This window comes from Saccopteryx leptura, chromosome 4 (genome assembly GCF_036850995.1).
Source record: "Saccopteryx leptura isolate mSacLep1 chromosome 4, mSacLep1_pri_phased_curated, whole genome shotgun sequence".
Classification (NCBI taxonomy): domain Eukaryota; kingdom Metazoa; phylum Chordata; class Mammalia; order Chiroptera; family Emballonuridae; genus Saccopteryx; species Saccopteryx leptura.
In genome coordinates this window covers 35,620,357-35,645,267 of record NC_089506.1, presented here as the reverse complement: position 1 = coordinate 35,645,267, position 24,911 = coordinate 35,620,357, and the positions used below count along the sequence as shown (strand labels likewise).

General features: G+C 46.5%; 1 protein-coding gene across 1 annotated transcript in view; it reads right to left on the bottom strand.

The window, feature by feature from the left end:
* The window catches only part of RASA3 (RAS p21 protein activator 3), a 129,187-nt gene that overhangs the window by 66,101 nt on the left and 38,175 nt on the right, over window positions 1-24,911 (bottom strand). The window contains exon 2 of the mRNA XM_066380489.1: window positions 23,456-23,573. Within this exon, the coding sequence (XP_066236586.1) occupies window positions 23,456-23,573 (118 nt within the window). The remainder of the gene's footprint in view (window positions 1-23,455; window positions 23,574-24,911) is intronic.

Genomic DNA, 24,911 nt, shown 5'->3' with positions numbered 1-24,911 from the left:
GACCCAACAGGTAGCAAATACAGTTGACCCTTGAACAATGCGGGTTTTTAAATTCACAGGCAAGTGGAGCCACACTGTTCAAACCCACATTGTTCAAGGGTCAACTGGATTCAGCCCTCACAATACCTCACAAGGTGGGGAAACTGAGGCCACTGGGCAGTCTAGCTTGTAAAGACTTACAAGCAAGGTAATAATGGGGGCTTTGAATCCCACTGTGGTCAGCAGAATAATGTCCCCCCAGAGCTGTCCAGATCCTAGTCTCCAGGGCCTGTGAATAAGTTACCTCCCTGGCAGAAGGGACTAATAAATTAAGGATCTTGGAGTTTGGAAGATCTCAATGCTGGATTATCCGGGTGGGCCCAATGGATCGCAGGACTGTCCTCAGATGGTGGTCGAGGGCTCAGAGCCAGAGCAGGACCCGTGAAGACAGAAGCAGATGTTGCAGTGATGCAGGGCCTTGAGACCAGGCTGGACCAGGCTGGACCAGGCCGGGAAATGTATGCAGCCCTGCCGTGTGCAGACGGAACCAGTCCTGCTGGCACCAGCTTCAGCGATTTTGGACTTCTTATTTCCACAGCTGTAGGAGAAGTTTCTGTTGCTTAGCCACTAAGTCTGTGACTTTTCATCACAGCGCCACAGGCCCCCACACACCAGGCCCGACCCACACGGAACCAGCTTCTCACGCTAACGGGGGAGCTCCTCTATATGGGGGTCAGTGGAATACAATGAAACACAGGAGAAAGTATAACATGGAGTGAAACTCAATAATGCACGGAAGAGACAGTGCACGTGATGGTATTTTATTCTCCTGGGACATCACATGGCAGGTCTCTAGGGAAAAGGGTCTGGGGTGTCTGGGGGACACTCCCCTGACAAAGAGCAGAGCACAGACAAGGCTCAGAGTGGTCCCCCAGACCTGGGCTGACAACACGGCTGACTGCTGCTATGCCAAGGACGCTAGAAGGAAGAGAAGGGAGAAGGGTGACAGCCATAGACACCCCCAGCTGTGGGGCCAAGATGGGGAGTCCAGGCAACAAACACCTCTTCCTGCTCAGACCACACCTTGATGACAATACAGCTTTCATCTGCATTTAACTGATTTCATAATTTTTCAAATTTGTCCAAGAGACTGGGTGAAGTTTACTTAGAAAACCATGTCTATGTAATGAAAACAAAACCTTCAGAGGGAGATTTAAAATGCTTTTGTTGTTTTGAGTATTCCACAGAAGTATCCATCTAAAAACAAGAACTATGCTCTTATCTTTCGATGAAAGCAGAATGCCTTCATACTTCCATCAAGTGACAGGTCCCAAGTTTAACAAATGCTCATTGGAAAATCCCATCTAAGCATACTCCCCCCATTGGATTTTCGCTTCGATGACCCTTCCTGTGACTCGTTGTCAGGCATCTGTGAGACTCCGTCTGATGTCAACAGCCCCCACAGGGGTGTGATGCACTGGGTTACCTCCAGCTCCACAACCCACTCCTCCTGTGAGACGCCAGCCCTCTCGCTTCCAGTTACTCTATCTGTGACTAAGAGCCTAGAACATCATGAATGAAGATCAACGATATCATCTACAGGAAACCCTCTGACACCGGAGGAAAGAAACTCTGAAAAGTCAGTAGGTCAGTGTGAGTGGGTGTGCGTGTGTGTATGTGCATGTGCATATCAATGCATTGTGTGTGTGCATGTCCAAGTGTATGTGTACGGGTGTGTGCGAGTATTCAAGTGTGTGTGCATGTGCACATGCATGTGTGTGTATGTGCGCATGTGTTGCACAAATATTCAAAAGCACACACGTGCACACACTCCTCACAGTACACTGCTTTTGTTAATGAGGTGCAGTGCCCACCTGCCTCTCCCAAGTCTAAAATCACGGTGGTGCTGGAAGTTGAATTAAATTTTAAAACATGACTGAGCTTCAGAATACACATTCTCCCGGCCTGACCTGTGGTGGTGCAGTGGATAAAGCGTTTACCTGGAAATGCTGAGGTCGCCGGTTCGAAACCCTGGGCTTGCCTGGTCAAGGCACATATGGGAGTTGATGCTTCCAGCTCCTCCCCCCGTCTCTCTCTGTCTCTCTCTCTCTCTCTCTCTCTCTCTCCTCTCTAAAATGAACAAATAAAATAAAATAAAAAAAAGAATACACATTCTCCCTTATTCACCCCATGAACCCTCCCGGGCAGAGCCTAACACCACGTCACTCTGGAGACGGCCAGATGCTCTGTGGCGTCACTTCCTTTTCCACAGGAAAAAGCCACCACTCACCTGCAGGTCTGAGAAAGGGAATAAGGGGAGATGGCTTTCTAACTGAAGCAGGGAGCCAAATCAACAGCGTCTCCTTGGGGACGCGAGGCACCAGCTGGTGGTCCTGGCAGGGCCAAGACTGAGGGACTAATCTGGAGGCAGGAGGGTGACTGAAATACGGAAGGACCAGAACAGAGTGAGATGAGATAACAGCCAAGGAAGTCACACCAAAAAAGGGAAGTGACTTCGTACAGCACAGCAGTGCTGCGTCCAGCAAAGCAGCAGCCTCACCGGCGGCATCAGAACAATTTGCACCGTCAGAGATGCTGTTAGAAATACCTAAGAGGTTTGCCTGATTTAGTAATCATCTCAAGTCTAAAGCAGAACGGGGGGACCCTGCTGTCCTGAGGTTCAGAGAGTAGAGAGAAGGCTGTATCAGCAGCTGTTCCTGCCTCATGTTCTGGGGGCCAGAACCCCAAACTCACTGTCACACAGAAATTAGAACTGCTTCTCAAGGCCTCACAGAGAAGTTACCCACTCACACTCTTCTGTTTTTCCGGTTGCAAACATGTCAGATATTTCTGTGGGAATGCCACAGGAATGGGCGGCCACATGTGAGTCCCGACTCCACTCTTCCCTCACCAACACTGCCACCCCCACTGCCGGGGACCCACAGCTCTGCATGTGGGACTCTGATTGTTTTCCCTCTCAGATTCAAAAGACAACACAAGCGTCCAGGCTCAGGAAGGAGGACACACACATGAAGGGTGTGGTGGCAACTTAGACAGGGTACGGGCACCGACCTCCAAGGTCTCCGGGCTATTTATTGCGAAGGCTCCGTCTGCAGGCACCACTCCTTATCAACTCGGCCTAACCCGCCCCAACCCCAATGTGGCCTGTGTATCCCGGGAAGACATTATTTTTAAGAGTAAGTTGATTCATAATTAGATTTATGTGTAAATTTTTAGAATTTCTCTGTTGTTTTTACGCCTTCATGATCTGGATTTTGTTTGCTTTTTTAAAGGACATTAATGGAAACAAATACTTCCTTTCATTTTACCTAAAAAACAAGAACTTGTTTTTTACTTTTTAAGAATAACAGCCTATTGAGAATATTACATTGTAAAATCAAAATTGGACCCCCCAGGATGGCAAGAATCAAAAAGACATAATAACCAATGTTGGTGAGGACGTGGAGAAATTCAAGTCCTATACACTCCTCGGAGGAATGAAAACATGGTGCAGCTACTTTGAAAAACAGTGGCAGTTGCTCAAAATGGTAAATATGGAGTGACCACATGGCCCAACAACCACACTCCTGGGTATATACCCTGGAGAAATGAAAACACACATCCCACACAAAAACTCATACATGCAAGTTAATAGCATTATTCGCAATACTCAAAAGTGGAGACAACCCAAATGTCCCAACAACCAATGAATGGATAAACAGAACGTGATCCAGCCACACAATGGAATATTATCAGCCACGGAAGGAACCTCTGACACATGCTGCACTGTGAATTAGCCTTGAAAACATTATGTTAAGTAGAAAAAGTCAGGCCCAAAAGGCCACACAGTGTAGGGTTCCGTCTGTATGAAATGCCCAGAATAGGCAAATCTATAGAGACAGAAAGTAGATTAGTGGCTGCCAGGGGTTAGGTAGCAGGGTGTTGGTGGGAAATGGGGACAGTGAAAGGGAATGGGTTTCTTTTTAGGGAGATGAAAATGCTCTAAAATTGATTGTGGTGATGATGACTGCACATCTTGTAAATGGGTAAATCATATGGTATGTGAATTGTATCTCAATAAAGCTATTTTTTTTTTTAATTTAAATATATAAAGATGTCAGAAAGCAAATACCAGAATTAACATTCTAGGGTATTTCCTCTTAGAGTTGTTTTTTTCTCTAAATGTATATGGATATGTAGATAGAGAGACATTTTTTAAAATAAAAGTGGGATTACATTAAATATCTTGATGTGTAGCCAGCTTATTCCCTTCACATCATGCCATGGGCTACCTTCCAAATAAGAACATAAAATGTTAGTGGCTAAACAGTACCTGAGGTCTGAATGACCATAACTACAGTTCCCCGGGTTACATGAGATATTCTGTAGGTTTGTTCTTAAGCTGAATTTGTAGGTAAGTTGGAATAGGTACATTTACCTATTAAATGCAACTTAGATGTTTGTCTTAATATAATATTTATTTTTACCTTTCTGTGCATATAAATACTTAAAACATTTTCAAATCAGCAGAACCTATCTTGTTTATAAGCCGGGGACCGCCTGTACTTGATTCACCCATTCCACCATTGATGGACAACTTGAGTCCTCATCAACTTTATAATTAGGAGCAGCACAGAATGAGACTCTACATTAGGGGGTCTTTTTTTTATTGATTTTAATTTATTGTGTTTACACAGATTCTAGTGTTGCCCCAAATGCATCACCCCGCTCCCCTATTCCCCTCAACATCTCCCTTGCCCCCCTCCCCAGAGCACCCTCCCCCCTTCCCTTCAGGTTTATCCCCTCCTATCATCCCCTTTCCCTCTGTTCTCTTTTCCGCTGGTCCCTTTGATCCCTCCTCTGTCTCAATTCCATTCCTCAGTTCACATTGTTTATTGGATTCCTCAAATGAGTGAGGTCATATGATATTTTCCTTTCTCTGACTAGCTTATTTCACTTAACATAATAGTTTCCATGCTTGTAATGCTATGAACTTCCCTCTCAGTACTTTTTTTGCTGTGTCCCATAAATTTTGAGGAGTTGTATGCTTATTATCATTCGTTTCTAGGAATTTTTTTATTTCTTCTTTGATCTCATTGTTAACCCATTCGTTATTTAATAACATGCTATTTAGTTTCCAAGTGTTTGAGTATTTTTCTGTTTTTCTGTTGTGGTTGATTTCTAGTTTCATGCCATTGTGGGCAGAGAAGATGCTTGATATGATTTCAATCTTCTTAAATTTGTTGAGACCACTTATATGCCCTAACATGTGGTCTATCCTAAAGAATGTACCATGAGCACTTGAAAAGAATGTATATTCTGCTGCTTTAGGGTGAAAGGTTCTGAAGATATCTACTAAATCAAGTTGATCTAGTGTGTCCTTTAAGTCTGCTGTTTCTTTGTTAATTTTCTTTCTTGAGGATCTATCTAGTGATGTTAGTGGGGTATTGAAATCCCATACTATTATAGTATTGCTGTTGATCTCGCCCTTTATATTCATCAAAGTCTGCTCTATATATTTAGGTGCTCCTATGTTAGGTGTGTAGACATTTTTAATGGTTCTAGTTCCTGATGAGTTGCTCCCTTTATCATTATGTAGTGACCTTCTTTACCTCTTACTATAGCCTCTGTTTTAAAGTCCATTTTGTCTGATATAAGTATTGCTACCTTAGCTTTTTTTTCATTTCCATTTGCATGAAATATTTTTTCCATCCTTTTACCTTCAGTCTATGTGCATCTTTTGTTTTAAGGTGTGTCTCTTATATACAGCATATGTATGGGTCCTGTTTTCTTATCCACGCAGCTATCCTATGTCTTTTGATTGAATCATTTAATCCATTTACATTTAAGGTTATTATTGATATGTAGTTGTTTATTGCCATTTTATTCTTTAAAGCTGTATTCCTCTTTTTTATATTCTTTTCCCCCTTTGATCTGTTTACAACAAGCCCCTTAATATTTCTTGTAGCATTGGTTTGGTTGTAATGAATTCTTTGAGGTTTTTTGTTTTGTTTTGTTTTGTTTTTTTTGTCTGGGAAGCTTTTTATTTCTCCTTCAATTTTAAACGATAGCCTTGCTGGATCAAGTAGTCTTGGTTGTAGGCTCTTGTTCTGCATTACTTTGAATATTTCTTGCCATTCCCTTCTGGCCTCAAGTGTTTCTGTTGAGAAGTCGGATGTCATCCTTATGGGGGCTCCTTTGTAGGTGATAGCCTTTTTTTCTCTAGCAGCTTTTAATATTTTCTCTTTATCACTTAGCTTTGGTATTTTAATTATGATGTGTCTTGGTCTACACATCATAATTAAATACACAAGACACTTTCTTTGGGTTTCTCTTTAACGGAATTTCCTGTGCTTCTTAAACTTGTGTGGCTTTTTCCTGCATCAATTTAAGGAAGTTTTCAGCTATGATTTGATTGAACAAAATGTCTACCCCTTGTTCTTTCTCTTCTTCTTCATGGACCCCTATGATGCGAATGTTATTTTTCTTCATGTTGTCAAAGAGCTCTCTTAGAGTTTCCTCAGACTTTTTGAGTCTCTATTTATTTTGCTGCTCTTCTTGTCCTCTAACTTGCTGATTCGATCCTCAGCTTCATCCATCCTGCTTTTAATCCTTCCATTGTGGTCTTCATTTCTGATATTGTATTTGTCATTTCTGACTGATTCTTTTTTATTATTTCAACATCCTTTTTTATACTTGCTATCTCTTTATTTAGTAGTTCATTATGATCATCTATTGTTGTTCTAAGATCTTTGAGCATCCTGACAATCATTATTTTAAACTCTGCATCTGGTAATTTGGTTATATCTGACTCATTTCTGGGGATTTCTCTTGATTCAATTGGGTTGCATTTCTCTGCCTTCCCATTTTGTCTGTGTATAAGAAGGGTGTGGCCACTGTAGTCCAATGGGTGTGGCCTCCGTGTTCCCTAGGTGTGGTCTCTCTGCTGGCCCACCACCCCCTCTGCCACTGCCTCAGGCGTTTGGGTATGGGCGTTGCCAGAGCCGGCAGCCGGCAGCTGTCACTACAGTTTCCACCTCTCCTCCACAGGGGGGAGAGGGGGGCTGTGTTCACATGCCCGGGTCTACAAGCCTCAGCTTTTGACCCGCTGGGGGCTGTGTGCCACACCCGGGGCCACAAGCTTCGACACCGTGGGCAGGGGTGAGCCTACATTAGGGGGTCTTTGCACAGCTGTCCAATTGTTCTCTTTGAATCAATTCCACTTGTAAAAGGGTATCATTGTCATATGGCTTTGGTATATAATGCTATATGACCCTCCAGAAAAGGGGGCCAATTTATGCCCCCACACACACTAACACTAAGTCTTACCTACATTTATAAACTTTGCTAAACTGATGGCAAAAAAAAATCTACTGCTTTCATTTGAAAAGTTTAAATCAGTGACTTCAACCTTTTTACACTTGGGGACCAATGAAAATAGGAGAATTATTTCATGGACTGCTAAAGCGGACATCACCATGAGCATAAGCAAATTCGACTAAGATCATTGAGTCTATAATCTTCATACAATATCAGGTTGGTTAACTATTTCATGGACTGGCACGAAATTGCTGGTGGACTGGTCCGCAGACTGGTATGTAGTTGAAAAACACTGGTTTAAATTATTGGGAGGTTGAATATCTATCATGTGTGTATGAGCACTTTCTGTTTCAATTTTCCATTAAAATGCCTTGGGCCCGTTTTCTATGACATGCCCATCTTTTCATATTATTCCCATGCTCAGGACATCTAAGCCACTGAGAACTTGTAAACTTACATTGCAAATTAAACTTACATTGCAAATTAAAAGACAAATAACTACAGTACAACATATAAGGAATATCTTTTTAAACCAGAAACACAACAAATTTGTTAACAACATCTGTCATCAATGGGCAAGAACGGGCATGTGATCCTGCTGTTTCTGAAATGCGCTCCACCAGAAGAGCGAGAGGGTCCCTGCAACGAGGGTCCCCGGAGCAACAGGCTGAGGCTGCCTGCAGCACAAAGGCCATTTCAGCCCCAATCGTGGTATCTCTCAGGACATCTCAGCCCTCCCAGCTTCAAGAAGAACCCACGTGGGGGTGTGCATGGGGCAGGCCACACAGTCGGTCTCCTCTCCCTCTAGTCCTGCGAACGGAAGACAGATGTAGGATGAAACCCTCCCCAAACCCAGGTGCCAACCACCAATGTGGTCATCGTCCCTCCTTCTTGGTGAACAAGAAAGCTTGCACGTGTCTGTTCATGGGCAGCAGGGTTGAAAGTTTATTCCGAAATAAAAAAGAGACAGTCAGATGTTTGGGAGCAGAGTGAGTTCACCCTCACCACTCTTCTCCATGTGCCTGGCAAGACAATATATTCTTTCTGGTGGACTCAAAGGGGACACACAGCCTAAACTTCCCCTTCGCATTAGAGGCTTAACCTGGGGCATCTCTCGCCACAGGCTTTGTCTCCCACCCAAGGTCAGCACAGTCAGATACATGATTAATGTCCCTGAGCAGCCGGCTCCCACTTACAGCCTTAGGGCTCCAGAACCCTCTTTCCAAATAAAGAAAGAAAAAATGTTGCCCAAAGGACTTGGCTTGCCTTAAATACCGCTATCTGACAGAAGGAAATTAATGTGTGCAGCGGCATCCGCCTCTGAGGCCGGCCAGAGTGACAAGCTCTTTGCCTCAGTAATTACAGAGAGAAGCTCAAATGAAGTTGCACAAAACCAAGCAAATTCTCCTAAGGAAAGAAGAAAAACATCTCCTCCAGAAAACCAAGTAGGTCTTTAAGGAGCACTCTGACAAGGGGAAACGGTCCGCATTCCTCCTCTTCCTCCCACAGCCCAGATGTGCAGCCGAGAGGTTGAGACAGGGCCCCGTTTGGGACCCACAGAGAAAACTCCGACTTCTCCATGACTCATTTCCCAGCATCTGCGAGGCTGGCACGCCCCATCCCACACCAGGGCTGCTTGCTGCTGCGACAACGATGTTTGCTCATGAGAAAACAGCCGTGAGCCTGGTTTTCCCCACTTTCATGCTATTTCGTAAATGCCTGCGTCCATTTCCCAACATCTGGGGTCAGGGAGGAGGGTTGGGGGAGGTGCTGAGCTGCTCCACACTTCGGGCAGATGGAAAGGCTGCATGCTGAAGAACAGGGGCCCCGCACTGAGTCTCTTTGTGAGAGGGCTATTCTTAAGACAGTCTTTGTGCCTCAAAGTCTGAACTATGGGTACTCCACAGAGAAGGCCATAGAGGGCCAACCATCCAGATGCAGTGGTTCGTGGCTCCCAGGGGAAACCCAGGGCTCCCTGCCCTGCCCAACGTGATTGGGAAGCCAAGCAAGCAGGGCCAGCTTTCCAAAAAGGGCACCAGCCCAGTTCTGAACAGTTTAATGCTCAGCTAATAAAATTTGCATGCAGTTAAATCACTAAGTAACAGCTGGATTAAAGCGCCATCAAACCAACGCTGTATTCAAAGGTCCACAGCAGAAGAATGAGCATGGAAAAGGTGTCATGTAGTTTGCACCCCCAAACAGACTGTTGGGGCTTGAAGGGCCCACCCATGTCCCCGACATCTGCAGCAGGTGGTGCTGTGCCCTGCATGGCAAGGCCTGCCAATCGACTGCTCCAGAAAGGAGCCTCCGGCTGCCACAGTTATCCTACAGGCACTCAGGGGCAGGAGGAAAACCTTTTGGGTTTCTGCTAAGTCCATCTCTCCCTTTAAATGGTGATTTTAAAACTCCTTTAAAACCCCTGTCCAGCTCGGCCCCTCGGCATCTGCGACCTTCCATTATTAAAGGATTTTTCCTCTGTGACCTTCCATTATAAAAGGATTTTTCCTTGAGGTTCTCAATAAGACATTGCATCTTATTGAAAGGCAGGGTGCTCAGTCTCTCATAGTGAACTGTAACCCTCAGTCCTATGTCACTGCCTGAACTGTTCACAGAAGCCTCCCCCGGGAGGGGCAATTCCCAGGAGAGAAAGCTACTCTGTCACCACAAAGGACAGGATGAAGAAATGCATGACGTATTGCACAGCATCTTGCAGACCGGGGGGCAGGTGGGTGCAGTTAACCCTCTTCCAGGGAAAGAGAGAATCTGAGGTCAGAGCACAGTTTTTGTCCAAACACTGGGGCACAAGTGTCCTGAATGGCCCGTCCTGCAGCTGAGAGACTTAGCACAAGTACTGGAACTGCGGGACACTGGCTGTGAAGCACTGAAGGTCCGTGGTGGTTGCTAACAGATAGCAGGGACAGAGGACAGCTAAAGGGCGTGGCCGTGCAGGCAAGGCCAGAGGAACAGGAAGTCAACACTGGGCAGATGCAAGAACGGGGCTGGGCAACGCGATCAGCTTACACTCTTCCCAAAGGTCCAGGGCCCAAACTGGACATCTGTGCATCCTCCGAGCCCAAGTCCGCCGGCCACCCCCTCAGTGGGGACCTAGCTTCAAGGTGTAGCCATGTGGCCCAGGCAAGTTACCTCACTTCTCTAAGACTCAAGTTTCCGTATCTGCAGAACTCCTACCCACAGGGTAACAATGGTGGGGTCCACCAGACGCTCCGCACAGCTCCCAAAATGCCCAAACCCATCGTCCACAGCAGCTTTTCCTTCTCGGGTTCGTCTCTCAAATAAAAACCACATGTTCTTACCAACAAATTACAATCAGACCCATCTTTACTAAGGCCTGGCCATGCTTTCTAAAGTGACCGAGACAGCCTGACCTGTGGTGGCACAGTGGATAGAGCATTGACCTGGAATGATGAGGTCGCTGGTTCGAAACCTGGGCTTGCCTGGTCAAGGCACAAACGGGAAGGAACTATTATGAGTTGATGTTTCTCACTTCTCCCCATTTCTCTTTCTCTCTCTCTCTCAAATGAATAAACAATGAATATAAAAACAAAGTGACTGAGACAATGATTCTTGGAAGCCTGAGTCACACACACTGGCAAGTTGTGACGGCAGAAATGTTTCAAACTCCAAAAGAAAGACCCTGAGAGAGGAGGGTGTCAGGGAGGAGCCCAGGGGACAAGAAGGGTGGGCAGCCTGTGGGTGGAGTGATTAGGGTCTCCTTCAAAAGTTCTAACCTGGACCAGGGGAAACCCATGACCTCTGGCATCCTGCCAGCCCAGGTAGTGCCCACAACTCCCAGAAGGAGGAGGGAAGGGAGCCGCCATAGCGCTCCCCTCAGAGAGGGCAGGCCTGGCTCCTTCCCCACCAAGTGCATCCAGCTGTGAGCAGAGCCACAGTCCCTCCCGACAGGGGCCAGCCACACCTAGCACCGCATGACTAATGAGCCTGGGCCTGGGTGTGCAGTAGGCATTCAGTGCTTGTGCAATAAAAGCAGACCAGCACTCGCCATCAGCTGAGCGTCCCTGAGAAACTCTAAGAGTCCTCACATTCTGACCAGAGATGTGCTCCCATGACCAAGGGAGAAACTAACTGCAGCTGGATGTCAGGAAGAGGACACTCGGAACACGGCAGGCTCACCCTGGACCCGGAAAGCCCGTCGAGGCTGCTGGAAAGCCAAGCGACCCGCTGCCTACCCCACGAGACCTTCAGAAAATCAGACTTACATAAAGCTACCAGAAAAATTCTTCTCACAAGACTCACCCTTCGGCATCACAAGTAAGATTATGATGACCAAAACCCAGGTCTTTCCGGGAAAACCCACTGAGGACCCGGTCTGTTGTAACTGAACTGGAATCCTGATTCTGTCATGCAAAGACACTTGAAAGGACTTGTCTCCCTGCTTGGAGCACCCCAGAACCATAGAGGGATGGAACTCACCACCTGGAGCACCCCAGAATTGTAGGGGGACATGTTTCCCACCTGGAACATCCTAAGACTATAGGAGCCGTGTTTCCCACCTGGAGCACCCTAAAACTGTAGGGAGCCGTGTTTCCCACCTGGAGTACCCCAAGACTGTAGGGAGACATGTTTCCCACCTTGAGTACCCCAAGATTGTAGGGAGATGTTTCCTACCTGCAGCACCCTAAGACTGTAGGGAGACATGTTTCCCACCTGGGGCACCCCAAGACTGTAGGGAGATGTGTTTTCCACCTGGGGCACCCCAAGACTGTAGGGAGATGTGTTTCCCACCTGGGGCACCCCAAGACTGTAGGGGGATGTGTTTCCCACCTGGAGCACCCCAAGACTGTAGGGAGATGTGTTTCCCACCTGGGGCACCCCAAGATTGTAGGGAGATGTTTCCTACCTGCAGCACCCCAAGACTGTAAGGAGATGTGTTTCCCACCTGGGGCACCCCAAGACTGTAGGGAGGTGTGTTTCCCACCTGGGGCACCCCAAGACTGTAGGGAGGTGTGTTTCCCACCTGGGGCACCCCAAGACTGTAGGGAGGTGTGTTTCCCACCTGGAGCACCCCAAGACTGTAGGGAAATGTGTTTCCCACCTGGGGCACCCCAAGACTGTAGGAAGGTGTGTTTCCCACCTGGGGCACCCCAAGACTGTAGGGAGGTGTGTTTCCCACCTGGGGCACCCCAAGACTATAGGGGAAGAGTCCGTCTGCTCCAGCTGGTGTGAAATGTGTGGGCCAGAGGCCTGCTTTTATGTCAAAAAGACTTTTTTAAATGCTTTAAGTTGAAAAATTAGAAAAATAAATGTTAAGAGGGAAAATGTTACCTGTCTAATCTCTTATATTTCAAAGTCAGTATTTCTAATTAACAACTTGGTTTTTATTAAAAATGTCTCAGAAAATGAAGTCTGTCTCCAAAACCACAGACTTCCTCCTGTCCTCTCAGGTCCTAGCCCCAGAGAGTTTCTCCCCCTCCTAAAAAGTCTGGAGGTCCTCCTTGGCTTACTCCTTTCTACCACGCAACAGTACTATGCATTTTCTGAGCAATGTGCATCTTTCAGCATGAGCAGAAAGACACTCTCATGTCACTGACCCTCACGTTCCTTCCAAATCCGAAGTGTGCGCCCGTCCGCTTATGAGCAGTCTTTCCGGTAAGTCCTCAGCAAGAATGACAAGATTTGAGGGTCTATAATTACACCCATGCCAACACACAAGACAGTGAGTCAGCCCCTCCTGACGTTGCTTAAGAAAGCAGTCATTTTAGTGTCTAATCTCTCAATTTATGTTAAATATATATATACACACACACACACACACACAGAATAAAAATACCCCCCATAATCCCACTACCCTGAGAAAATAACCACATTGACATTTATGTCCATATATTCCAGACCAATTTTGAAGCAATCCAAATTGTTTTTAAACAAAAAGGAATCTTACTATGAACACAGCCTTGTAACTTGCTCTTACCGCTTAGCAGACACAACCAAACTCAGAGAAAGGCAAGCACCACTCCAACCAGCACGTGAGCAGCCATGAGGGCCCTGCCGCTGGGGGCAGACCAGGAGGGCAGCGTGCCTGCCGGCCTCGGCAGCTCGGGCGGGACCAGGTGGTGGGCCCCTTCCCTTCCAGATGGCAACACAAATGAATACAGGTGAGAGGAAGCAGGAGGGAGGAGGCCTCTGGGCTGGACCTGGGGCGGGGTCCAGGATGGGCTGCAGGTGACAGCTCAGCCCCGCCTCCATCGGAGCCGCCACTGGGGAAGGAGAGGGTCAGACTGGGAACCTGGGCTGGACCTGGGGCGGGGTCCAGGATGGGCTGCAGGTGACAGCTCAGCCCCGCCTCCATCGGAGCCGCCACCGGGGAAGGAAAGGGTCAGACTGGGAACCTGGGGACGGCACCTCACTGAGCCAGGAGCTGGGTTGTTATTGTGGTTTCATTTATTTTGTGGGGATTTTCTGGCAAAATGTAGCTGACAGCATCCTCACAAGAATCGCACAGATAAAAGGAATTGAACACACTGATCGTTCATGGAATATTCTTGCCAAGGATGGACTAACCCAGCATTTACGAGCTCTTAATTTTAACTCTTTTGTTCATACAATATCAATGTGTTCTTTTTACTGGATAAAACGGTGGTTTCCTCCATAATATAACTTTCCCCTCCCCTGAAGCAGAAGGCGGCCCCTCCCTGGGGAGTCCTAAGGTGCTCTTAACAGGTGCTCTGTGTAGTCCAGACAGCAGCTGCGTCCCAGCCCCAACCCTGCCGACCCAATGTCATAGCTTTCAGTTTATTGATTGATTTTTTGATTGGGAAAACATTTTCACTTTCACAGTTGATCATGGGGCACAGTTCCTGCTCGCTGCCTTACGCACAGATGTCACAGATGTTGATGAAAGGATCTGTGAACAGCCTTTCCTTTTTGTTCCCTGGCTGTGTGGGCCCTGACCTGGGGCAGAGACTGGAGCCAGCAAAGTCCCCAGTCTAGCACAGTCCTTCCCTGGGAGCAGGGCTGGATTCCATCACCACCAGGGAGAGTTACACCAAATTTACCCGAAGCTTAGAGAATAATAAGCAGAGGCCTTGGCTGGTGAGGGGACAAGAAACAGGTCAGGGAGAGAAGATATGAAGCTATAACTGGAGTCCCAAAAGGTGGGGTCTGTTTAGAATAGAGTCCAAGGAGCCGCTGTGCCGAGGAAGGAGCCCGGCGGGTCTATGAGCCCCAAGGCCAGAAGAAGCTGCCAGGGGACGTCTCAGGAAGTAAGAGTCTCTGGCAGGGTCTGGACCTGCGGCAGGAGCAGGATGGATGGTCCTTGGTCCCAGAGAGCTGTGGGGGCTGGAGATGGTGAACTGTGTTTACTGCTCCTTCAGGTAGCATTCCGTGAGTCCGAAGAAGCTACCATCAGGGTTCCTCCTCTGCCACCAATTGGGGTCAAGTGAGAATGAGATGAAGGAGGAGGAGCACCTGGCCTTGGTGCTGGCCCTGGGGACACCACCAGCAAGGCTGATGGTGAGCCTTTCCCACAGGAACATGGTGGGTCACAGCGGAGGTGGGAGGTGGGAGGCAGGCTGGCCCTAGGAGAGGAGGGGGAAAGCCCCAGGGGTGCCCGGGGAGGGGTGGGACCATCTTCTGGCCCTCTCATATGCCATTTCTTATTCCCTCCTGGGGCCTGGGCCTTTAGATGTGTGAGCCCAGATGCGCTGGGCTCATTTCTTACTAACTCAGTGTCCAAGTGGCTAGCTGGTACCAAGTGCCAAGCACCAGGCAGCCATTGGACCCGCTCTGCCTCTGACTAGTTGGTCACCTCAGAGAAGTCACAAAACTCTGCTTAGTAAGAGACCTTTATAATAAGGAAAAAGCACTCTGGTTCTTGCCCAAAGAAGTAATGGGGAAATATTTTGCAAGAAATAAGATTTTTCTTATATTTCAGATGGTGCCTGCCATTCCAACTGCTTGTGATCCACCGCACAGCATGAGCTGACAGTCGGCGCCGTCCCCATAGCTCATGCCAGGCCTTCCCTGTCACTAACACTCAAGCCCCTGAATGACCCCAGCACCCCGTCGTACTGCCTGGTGACTGAAAGGTCACAAAAGTTTAGTTTTATAAAACCTTTAAAACTGACCCTCCGGAGATTGGGCTGTGTGGATCCACACCTAACAGGGGAGCCCCTCCTGAGCTGTCTGGAGCACTGATGCTCGGGGTACCGGGCACCAGCTGGCATCATACACACTGGCGTCTGAAGGCAGGACATCTCCTCTTCAATAAGTGGCGATGGGGAAGATGATTGTTTTAATTTTTATACACACACATATCTGTGTTTTTAAGAGAAAACCTACCCATCTAGTGTAGAGGTCAGGAAACAGGCTCTGACTAAGACCGAGACCTTGCCTTTAGCTGCCTGGTGACAGCAGGAGAGAGAGAAGGCTGATGCTTTTAGTACACTTGTCTCATGTTCAGCGGCGTGGGGTTCAGAGTATCGGACTCCTTCACCCGATGGACAGGATTCTACACTTCATCTTTTTAACCAGCATCCAGTTCTGTCCATCAGGGTCCCTTTGATTCATGATTTTGTCATCCTATGTACCCTTCTCTGCTTGGGTCATTGCCAAAGACAGCTGACATTTGAGAGGACATGTCATTCTGACTGTCAGGACTGCTCAGTGTGAGCCTCGAAACACCCCAACCCTTTGCACGCTACAATTCTTCATTTTGACAGATGTAAAACCATCAGGCTAAGAATTTCTTGACACACCAAATTACCTAATGAATTAAAATGTAACTAGTATTGTAAACACGGAGAGTTCCTCCGCTTGCATGCAGTCAAAAGGGAAGCGAGGACCTTGTATCTACCCTTGGAACTCAAAATCTGACTGGAGACACAGATCACACGGAGAAAAGGGACTAAAACCACCTTCAAGCAGAAGTGAGTGTGGGTCCGGGTTCCCACTGGCGCACAGTTCGTGAACTCTCGCCCACTTCCTAGTATTTATGAGAGGCCGGCCTGGCCCTGAGGGCGACACTCCGCCCCACTGACACTGGGCACTCACCCAACGCTGGCTGAGCTTTCTTCCCGGCACGAGCTTCCTGGTGGAGAGGAAGATGGCAGCTCTGTCCAAAGGCTCTCCCACACTCGTGACACGGATACGGCTGCTCCCCAGTGAGGATTCTCTGATGCACAGAGAGGCCTGACTCCCCCTGAAGCCTGAACCACACTTGCCACGTCTGAAGGACTTCTCTCCAGTGCGGAGGCCCTGATTGAGCTCAGCGGAAGGTCTTCCCACTTTCTCAGCATTCGTAGGGTTTCTCACCACTCTGGGATCTGTCGTATGCAGGGGGACCTCTGGCTAAATCTGTTCCCATGTTCATCGCCCAGGAAAGGTTCCCCCCGGTGTGGATCCTCTGGGGCACGACAAGGGCTAAGGCTTCTCCACACTCCTGACGCCGAAAGGGCTTCTCTCCTATGTAGTTTTGTTTGGTTTTGTTTTGTGCCGACTTTCCTCCTCAAGCGCACTCTGTCTCGGAGGGCAACCCACTTGGGGCCTGCCCGGCTCCCCCGCTGCCCCTCGGCGCTCCCCTCCCCCCCCCCAGGGCTTCCGGAAACCTGGCTGCCAGAGGGGCACCCTGCCGACACCTTTCGGGGGCTGTAACTGCTGCTCTGACTTCTGACACTGGCCCCTTCTTCTTTTCCCTGTGGGTTCTTAAATATGAAATACTTTGTGAGGCTGGATTAAAGCAGTTCTCAAATCCTCTGACTTTCTGGCTTCTCTGGGGAGAGATCTGCATCCTTGATTTCTGCTGGTTTTAGGCTTTTGGCCCTTGTCCCCAACACGCCCCTGGCAGAACTTCACTGATGAATTTCCAAAGTATCATCCCAATGTCTGCATCCTCTGGTCCTGCATCCTTGGGGATTCATTATTCTGAAGTCCTCTGGAGGCGATTCTGTGGCTCTGTTTCTCTTGATACTTCCTGCTTTGGAACCAACTTCTCAATCTCAGATTTGGCCTCACAATCAGAACTCCAGGCCATTAGAGCCTGACAGACCCAGCGGTGGCATGGTGGGGACCCCAGGGTGGTCCACAACCCACAGCACCCAGGGGATACTGGACCTTTTAGTTTAAATCAGCAGTAAACTAAAAATGAGTTGCCATTTAAATGATTAAAAAATAGCTCACTCTTGGCCCTGAGCAGGTGGCTCGATGGATAGAGCATCATCCCGGAGCATCAAGATCGGGGGTTTGATCCCCGGTCAGGGCACATAGGAGAAGCAACCACAGACTGACTGCACAACTAAGTGGAGTAACTAAGTGCAACAATGAGTTGATGCTTCTCACTCTCTCTCAAATCTATGAAAAGAATTTTTTTAATAGCTCACTCTCAACAACAGAAAGACATTTTTCCTAGTAAGACAGAAAGAAACCTTGCCTCAAATCACTTTCCCAGAGAAGGGACAAGGTCTGGGAGAAAAGGCCTGTTCTCCCAGATGTGTCAGAGCCAAAGAGTTTGAACAAATATATCTGCCACAGGTGCTACCTCTCCAACCTCCACTCCCCCACATCAAAAATAAAGAGCCAGGAAAGAGAAAGGCATGAGGGCTCTTTTCCTACAGTACCCACTCAGGCATCAGGTGTGATGCTGCAGACATCAGTTAGTGACTGCTGGGGACACTCAGGGGACACTCAGGGGACACTCAGGGCAGCACGGTGGGAGCCTGGTGTGATCCCCCGGGGCAACCTTCTGCTGGGGAAAAGTAGGGAGGGACACGTGTGTTTTCCCTCTTCGCACACATTCCATCTGCACTCAATGCTGAGTCAGAGGACAGACAATACTGGGCCACAGCCGCTGAGCTCCAGGCTGACCCTTCGCCCCAGAGGCTGCTGAAGGGCTTCTGCGGAAGCACTGCATTCCTCCCTGGGATAGAGGGCACAGCCTGCCGGCTCCGACCAGAGGCTTCCAGGAAGCCACGGGCTAAGACGCTTTTGAGTTCAGAAATCAGATGTAGGCTTTTTGTTTCCTACAGGGGCTTTGCCAAACTAACGATCACATCTCCAAGAGGACGACGAGCCTGGAGGGGGCATGTGAGAAGGGGGAGCAGCCGCTTTCTTGGTGGGAACAATTAGACTCTGGAATGTGGCGGCTGACAACTGCCTGGTCCAGGCAGCATTGCCCAACCTTGTCTCTCAGATTTGTCCACCTCCTTCCACTCTCGCAGCCACCATCCGAGTCTGAGTCTTTGTCCTCCTGGACTCCAGCAGAGGCCCCCAGACTGGTCTGCCTCTGGACTCTGCCCCTCTAATCAAGGCTACTCAAGAATGTAATGTTGAATCTTCCTACAATTTCCACCTATGACCTCTCTCCTCCATTCTCTCGCTTCTCACCATTGGAATTCCCGTGAGAAAGCTATCATTATACCTCTGTCCCCTCCAAACCTCTTTCATACTTTCTATTTCTTTGTATCTCTCGGTATATTTAAAATCTACCTTCTAGTTGACCAATTTTCCCTTCAGCTATTTCTAATCAGCTGCTTTGCCGGGGTCCAGCCCCGGGGGGGATCCAGGGGTCCCACAGGAAGAGACGGCGTCGGCGAGATCGAGTGAGAGAGCCGAATTCTTTTCTTTCTCTTTATTCTCTAGTTAGCATTCACTGCCAGGCATCTCTGCTCAATGCTAGTATAGCTCCCTTTTTATACACACACACTGAGTTACAATTACATGGTGTTAATCATTGCTTCTGTTTCACTATGTTTACATGTTTCTGGATAGCAGTTAATTTATATCTATAAATTACAAACCAGGTAGCAAATCATTCAAAATACAAAATAACTTGAATAGTGATAACAACATCGGTAAAAGCTTTTAAGGTATTAGTACTAAAAGTTAACTAACTTTACTGCTGTTGTGAGTTAAGGGGCAGAGAGAGATTAGCAGACGAGATTATTAAGGACTAACAATGGACAACCGTTTGCTCAGATAAATGGCTTTGAGTTTAAGCAGTGTCCTACTTTTTCTCACAAGATTCTAAAAGGCTTGCCTATAAAGAAATAGACAGAACATTAAGAATAGCTTTCACCCAAAGATATACAGAGTGCACTTGCAAGATAGCCTAGTAGCAACATAAGACATTAATTGTTATTACTTCTATGGATTTTCCTACATTTCTCTCATTATTAAAGAATTTTTTGAAAGTATGTAAATCTTATGAGAACATCTCATTGAGAAAGCCTAGCAATTGCCTTTAGTCAAAAGACAATTCTCTTAGTAAAACATTCTTTTCTTGCTGACTGCGCTTTCATTCTAGGCCACACAATGGGCCATTTTATTATACCTTACCTAAGATACTATTGTCTAGTCAAATATTACTTATTTATTATATTTAAACACTAGTTAAGTTCTACCTCTATTCTTCTCAGAGTGTATCACTATCTGCAGATCAAATAAGCAAGAAGAAAGGAATGTTTCTTTACTCTATTACATGAAAAGGCTAGGAGGAAAAATGTTGAATTAAGTGAAGGCCGAGAGGTGCTCTGTACACAGCCACTGCCTCCTACCTAGTCACAAGTCACAATCTATTCTTTCTAACATGATTAAGAAGGAATTCTCCTACAAACTTAACCCTTTATGAGGGATATCATAGCCAGCCTCTTATGTCTATGAGCCCAGTTCAAGGGGCTTACAGGCTTTTCTGTGGAACTCACACCCTCTGTCTCATTTCCAAAGAAATTACTACAAATCTACAGGGAAAGTACGGTACTATTATCCCTGTGCCACAAATAATAGCACACACCCAGAAAAAGGGGGGATATAAGGCCAGATTAATTCAAAAGATTAAAGGGGGAAGTATCATGCCTTTCCTTGCGGTGACTTTGTCACCCCACAGCCATTGGTCTTCACTGCTGTGACTTTGTCACCCCGCAGCCATTGGTCTTCTCTGCTGTGACTTTGTCAATCAGCAGTTTTTGATCTTCTTCTGCTGTGACCTTGTCAGCCAGCAGTTGTGGGTCTTCTCCTGCTGTGACCTTGTCAGCCAGCAGTTGTGGGTCTTCTGCTGCTGTGACCTAGTTAGCCAGCATTAGTGGATCGGCTCCCGACACTGCTTAATTCATCCACTGAGTTTTTCATTGAAATCCTGTGTTCTTCATTTCTGGAAATACTATTTTGTTCTTTTTTCACATTGATTCAGTCATTCTTTATTGTTTCTTTTCCTGCTCGTTTTTACTTTTGTCTTTTACGTTAAATCATTAAACTGTTAGTTGACATTCTGCATACTCTGCAGGTCTGATTCTGCTGTCTGTTGTTTCTCTTGGCAAATATGATGTTTTATTTCCTTGCGTTCTTTGTGTATTTTTCCCTCTGAGTTCATGTTTCTTGAAACTTTATATAGGAGAATCCTTTGGGACCTGAATTGAAAGATGACTGGATTTGATTTTGACTGGCATATCATTCCGTTGGTGGATGTTACAAACTACTGATCCAGAACTACTTAATGTATATTTAAGGACTGAGATTTTTTTGATCATGGATGTGGTGTGGATTCAAGTAGCAAACTCACAAGAGAGACAGTTTTTGGTTTCAAATATTCAGCACCAAGTGGCGCCAGCAATTGTCCTTGCTAACTTCTTTTATAAAGTGGATTTACTTGTCTTTTCCCTTAAACTATAGAACAGGGGTCCCCAAACTTTTTACACAGGGGGCCAGTTCACTGTCCCTCAGACCGTTGGGAGGGCCGGACTATAAAAAAAAACTATGAACATATCACTATGCACACTGCACATATCTTATTTTAAAGTAAAAAAACAAAACAAGAACAAATACAATATTTAAAATAAAGAACAAGTAAATTTAAATCAACAAACTGATCAGTATTTCAATGAGAACTATGCTCCTCTCACTGACCACCAATGAAAGAGCTGCCCCTTCCGGAAGTGCGGCGGGGGCTGGATAATTGGCCTTAGGGGGCCGCATGTGGCCCGCAGGCCATAGTTTGGGGACCCCAGCTATAGAGTATAGCTTTGGGGCTACTAGCTTACAAAGCCCATCAGTGGAAATAGGGTTTTTGCCTCAATGCTAAATGGCCACAGAGACCCTTATTTTTTAAACTTGGAATTATTTTGTGCAAGTTTGTCTCTTTCTTTGCTGTCAGTTTTAAATTTCTGCTTATAGCACCCCTGTCCTTATCTGGCATAATTGCTAAACACTCAAATATTCATTAAGCTAATGAATAAATTAATAAACAAAAAAAGAACTAAATTCATGAAAATTAACTATAGGAAAGTATAACTAGTCTGTGAAGGGGTTAGGAGCTCTGACGCGCTGAGAGCACTACTGCGGTGTGCTCACTAGAACTAACCGGGCTTCTGGGACAGCCTTTCAGGGGCTGTCGCCTGGTTCTGCCTAAACCGGGCTTCTGGGACAGCCTTCCAGGGGCTATCGCCTGGTCTGCCTAAACCACAGCTGATTTCCCAGAAAGGACAGTGTCACTATGTCATTGTTCTTATTTAGCTCTCACCCTCCCTCTCCTGCTCCGCAAACACATTTTCTAGTACCACTGAAACCAGAAACCATGATTCCTACTTCTAAATTTGTCTGAAATATTTTGAAGAAAATGGTCCCCATTCCTCAATCTCACCTAAAACAGAGGTTCCCAAATCTATCCCCTTCCCAGAGATCCTGATTCAGCAGGTGTAAGGGGAGCCTGGCTTTACAGAGACTGGCAGTCATCCTCCAGGTTTATGATCCACAGGCCTCTGACGTTGACTACACACAGAAAGGACTCTTTTCACATTATGCTGATGGAAGTAATCCTGGAAGGATGCAGTGACAGCATCAACCTCAGGGTCATCTTATCATCAACTCAGAGCCAGACTTGACCCCTGACAAATTCCTCAGGCTTTTCATTTTCTTCAGGAAATCACTTCAGAGAATCAGTCATTAAAGGAACAACACCACAACTGGAACAGCTCGACCTCAGGAGGAGCCTCGCCAGTGCTGGTGGCAATGATGCGGGTGGAGAATGAACTGCGTCTCCACATTTCAGGGGCAGGAGATCCTTAGCAGTTTTCTAAAAGTCAAATTCATTAAGTTATTGAAACGTGCTGTTTGTTTGCATTTAGGAGTAGCAATATGTAAGGATATAATTCATCTGCTAAAAATGCTCTCAAACTCAAAATAGCAGTTTGGATGAGCCCATACAACCCATAATTCTAAACCCTACGGTGGAGTCGCTGGCTGCACAGGGATTCTTCTTCACTCCATTAATCATCTCATACAAACAACACGCTCAGGGCCCCACTACCAGTGTTGGTGTCCTTTCCCCAAACTGCAAACCACTAACCCCACCCACCTGCTAACACATATGTACCGAGATGTTCTGCAGCCTCACTGTTGGCATTTCTGGTTTCTCTCTTCCCACCCACTATGTAAACTGCTGTGACTTTTAAGGTACCATCACTTCCTACCCCCTGGGGTGTGGTCAGGGTCAGCAGCAGCAGCTTCTCCTGGAAGCCAGTGAGATATGCAAATCGCGGCCCCACCCCAGACATCCTGGGGCAGACATCTGTTTTAACAAGCCCTCCAAGTGATTCTTAGGTAGGTTCAAGTTGAGAGGCACCGATGCTTTCTTTACCCAGCAAACATCTCAATCTTAAAACCTGTTAGATGCTGCTCTTTCTTACCTCACCCATCTTCCTTAAATTCTATCAATAAATGTTATCTAGATCTCCTACCTCAGTGAATAATTACTTCCCTGACCATCTCAGGCATTCCTCTCTGATAAATTTAAAAGAAGCTGGCAAAAAAGGGGGAAAAAAAAGCTTTCCAACTATCCCAATATTTATCTACTCAAAGTCCTGGATTTGTACTCTTTTGTTGCAGCCTACACTTTCCAGTTCAGCTCTAATAAGAAATTGTCTCAAAGGGAAAGAAAACACAGTTATGTACGTGGTTTTGGTTCCCTGATGCCGTTCAGTCCAGGGCATCACAATCACTTCAGGACATATCACCCACTACCGAGGATGGAAGCTCAGGCTGTAACTGCCCTGTCCGCCAGAGCCCATACGAACATTTCCTAATCCTCTCAAACTAAACAACACAGAGGATGGCAAGATGACATGTGTGTTCAGGGTATTTTCCAGACGGAAGAAAACTTAGCAGTATCAAATAAAACAAGAACACACATTACCAGAGGGATTTCTCCACGATTTTGGTCCTGAAAACCTCCTCTTGGTCCAGGTTCACGGTGCAGTAGCAGTCACGCATCTTGTTTGGCCCCGGGTAAGTGGGAAGATTTTTGGCTTCACCTAAAAAGCAAGTGTAAAAATATCATTGACTTAGCATGGAAGTATTTAGTCCCCTTGATGATCACGGATGCGTTTCCAAATGATGGATTTATTTCAGAGCAATGCACCTGCTTCCACTTGTGTACATTCATTAGTCTTCCGAAGGGCTTCGTTTTCTTGCAACCACAAGTCAAAACATTGATGAAAATACCACTTGTACTGCTAAAAAAAATGCAAGGTAGCACATGCTCGTTAACCTCTAAAACAAACTGATAAAAGTAAGAATCCATCAGCCTGGGAATTAAGGATTATTTGTTTTGTTTTACTCACATTAGTCCTTTTAATTTTTTAATGTTTAAATTATGGTAAGATATATAGAAATTAAAATGAATCATCTTAATCACCCTTAAGAGTACAGTTTTAGTAGCACTGAGTATATTCACACTGTTGTGCAACCAATCTCTAGAACTTTTTTCATCTTGCAAAACAAAACTCTGTACCCATTAAACAACAACTCCCCGTTTCCTCCCCCCCCCTCCCTTGGCAACCACCCTTCTACTTTCTGTTTCTCTGAATTTGACTACTTTAGAAACCTCATAGAAGTAGAATCGCACAGTGTCTTTCCTGTCTCTGACTTACTTTACTTAGAGTAATGTCCTCAAGGTTCACCAATGCTATAGCATGTGTCAGAATCTCCTTTTCAAGGCGAAATGATATTCCATTGTATGTATGTACCATATTTTCCTTAACCATTCAACCCCCAGGTCCCTTTTTATTTTGAATTTAATTTGATAATATTAGGTCCAAGCTGGGGAAATACTTAAGGGGAAGGACCCATGAACCTCAGCTGTTTAAAACACAGATTAGCCAGCTAGGGAAAATACAAGAAGGAGAAAGCTGCTCTAGGTTGAGTGTCTCCCTCTCACAAGCCCTTTCCTCCCCACAGGGCCCTATGAGCGTTGAAGCACATTGGAGAAAAGGGAGACATCTTCCAGAAAGCCAGCTTGCCTGGCCAGCCCTGCAGAAAATGCCCATGATGTCACAACTGCCTGTTTGACCCTGGGTCTGTCTAGAGATCATTATCAAAACCACAATGGCTGGCATCCTCTGCTAGAAGCTCGGAACAAGCATGAAGGGCTTGTCCAAACAGCTCTGTTACTTGTGAACTGAGAGTGAACAAGAATGAATGAGAGGTGGCTTTCAACCTGGACAGCGGATGCCCACGTGAAGTCCACGACATGGAAGAAATGTCTCGAACATGCTATCACCACCCAGAGTCTTCCTAGTCACCAAGTCACTTTGGTTCTAAAGAATCCTGGCCCTGGGCATCCACAGCACCAGAACCAGTGCTAGAAAGAG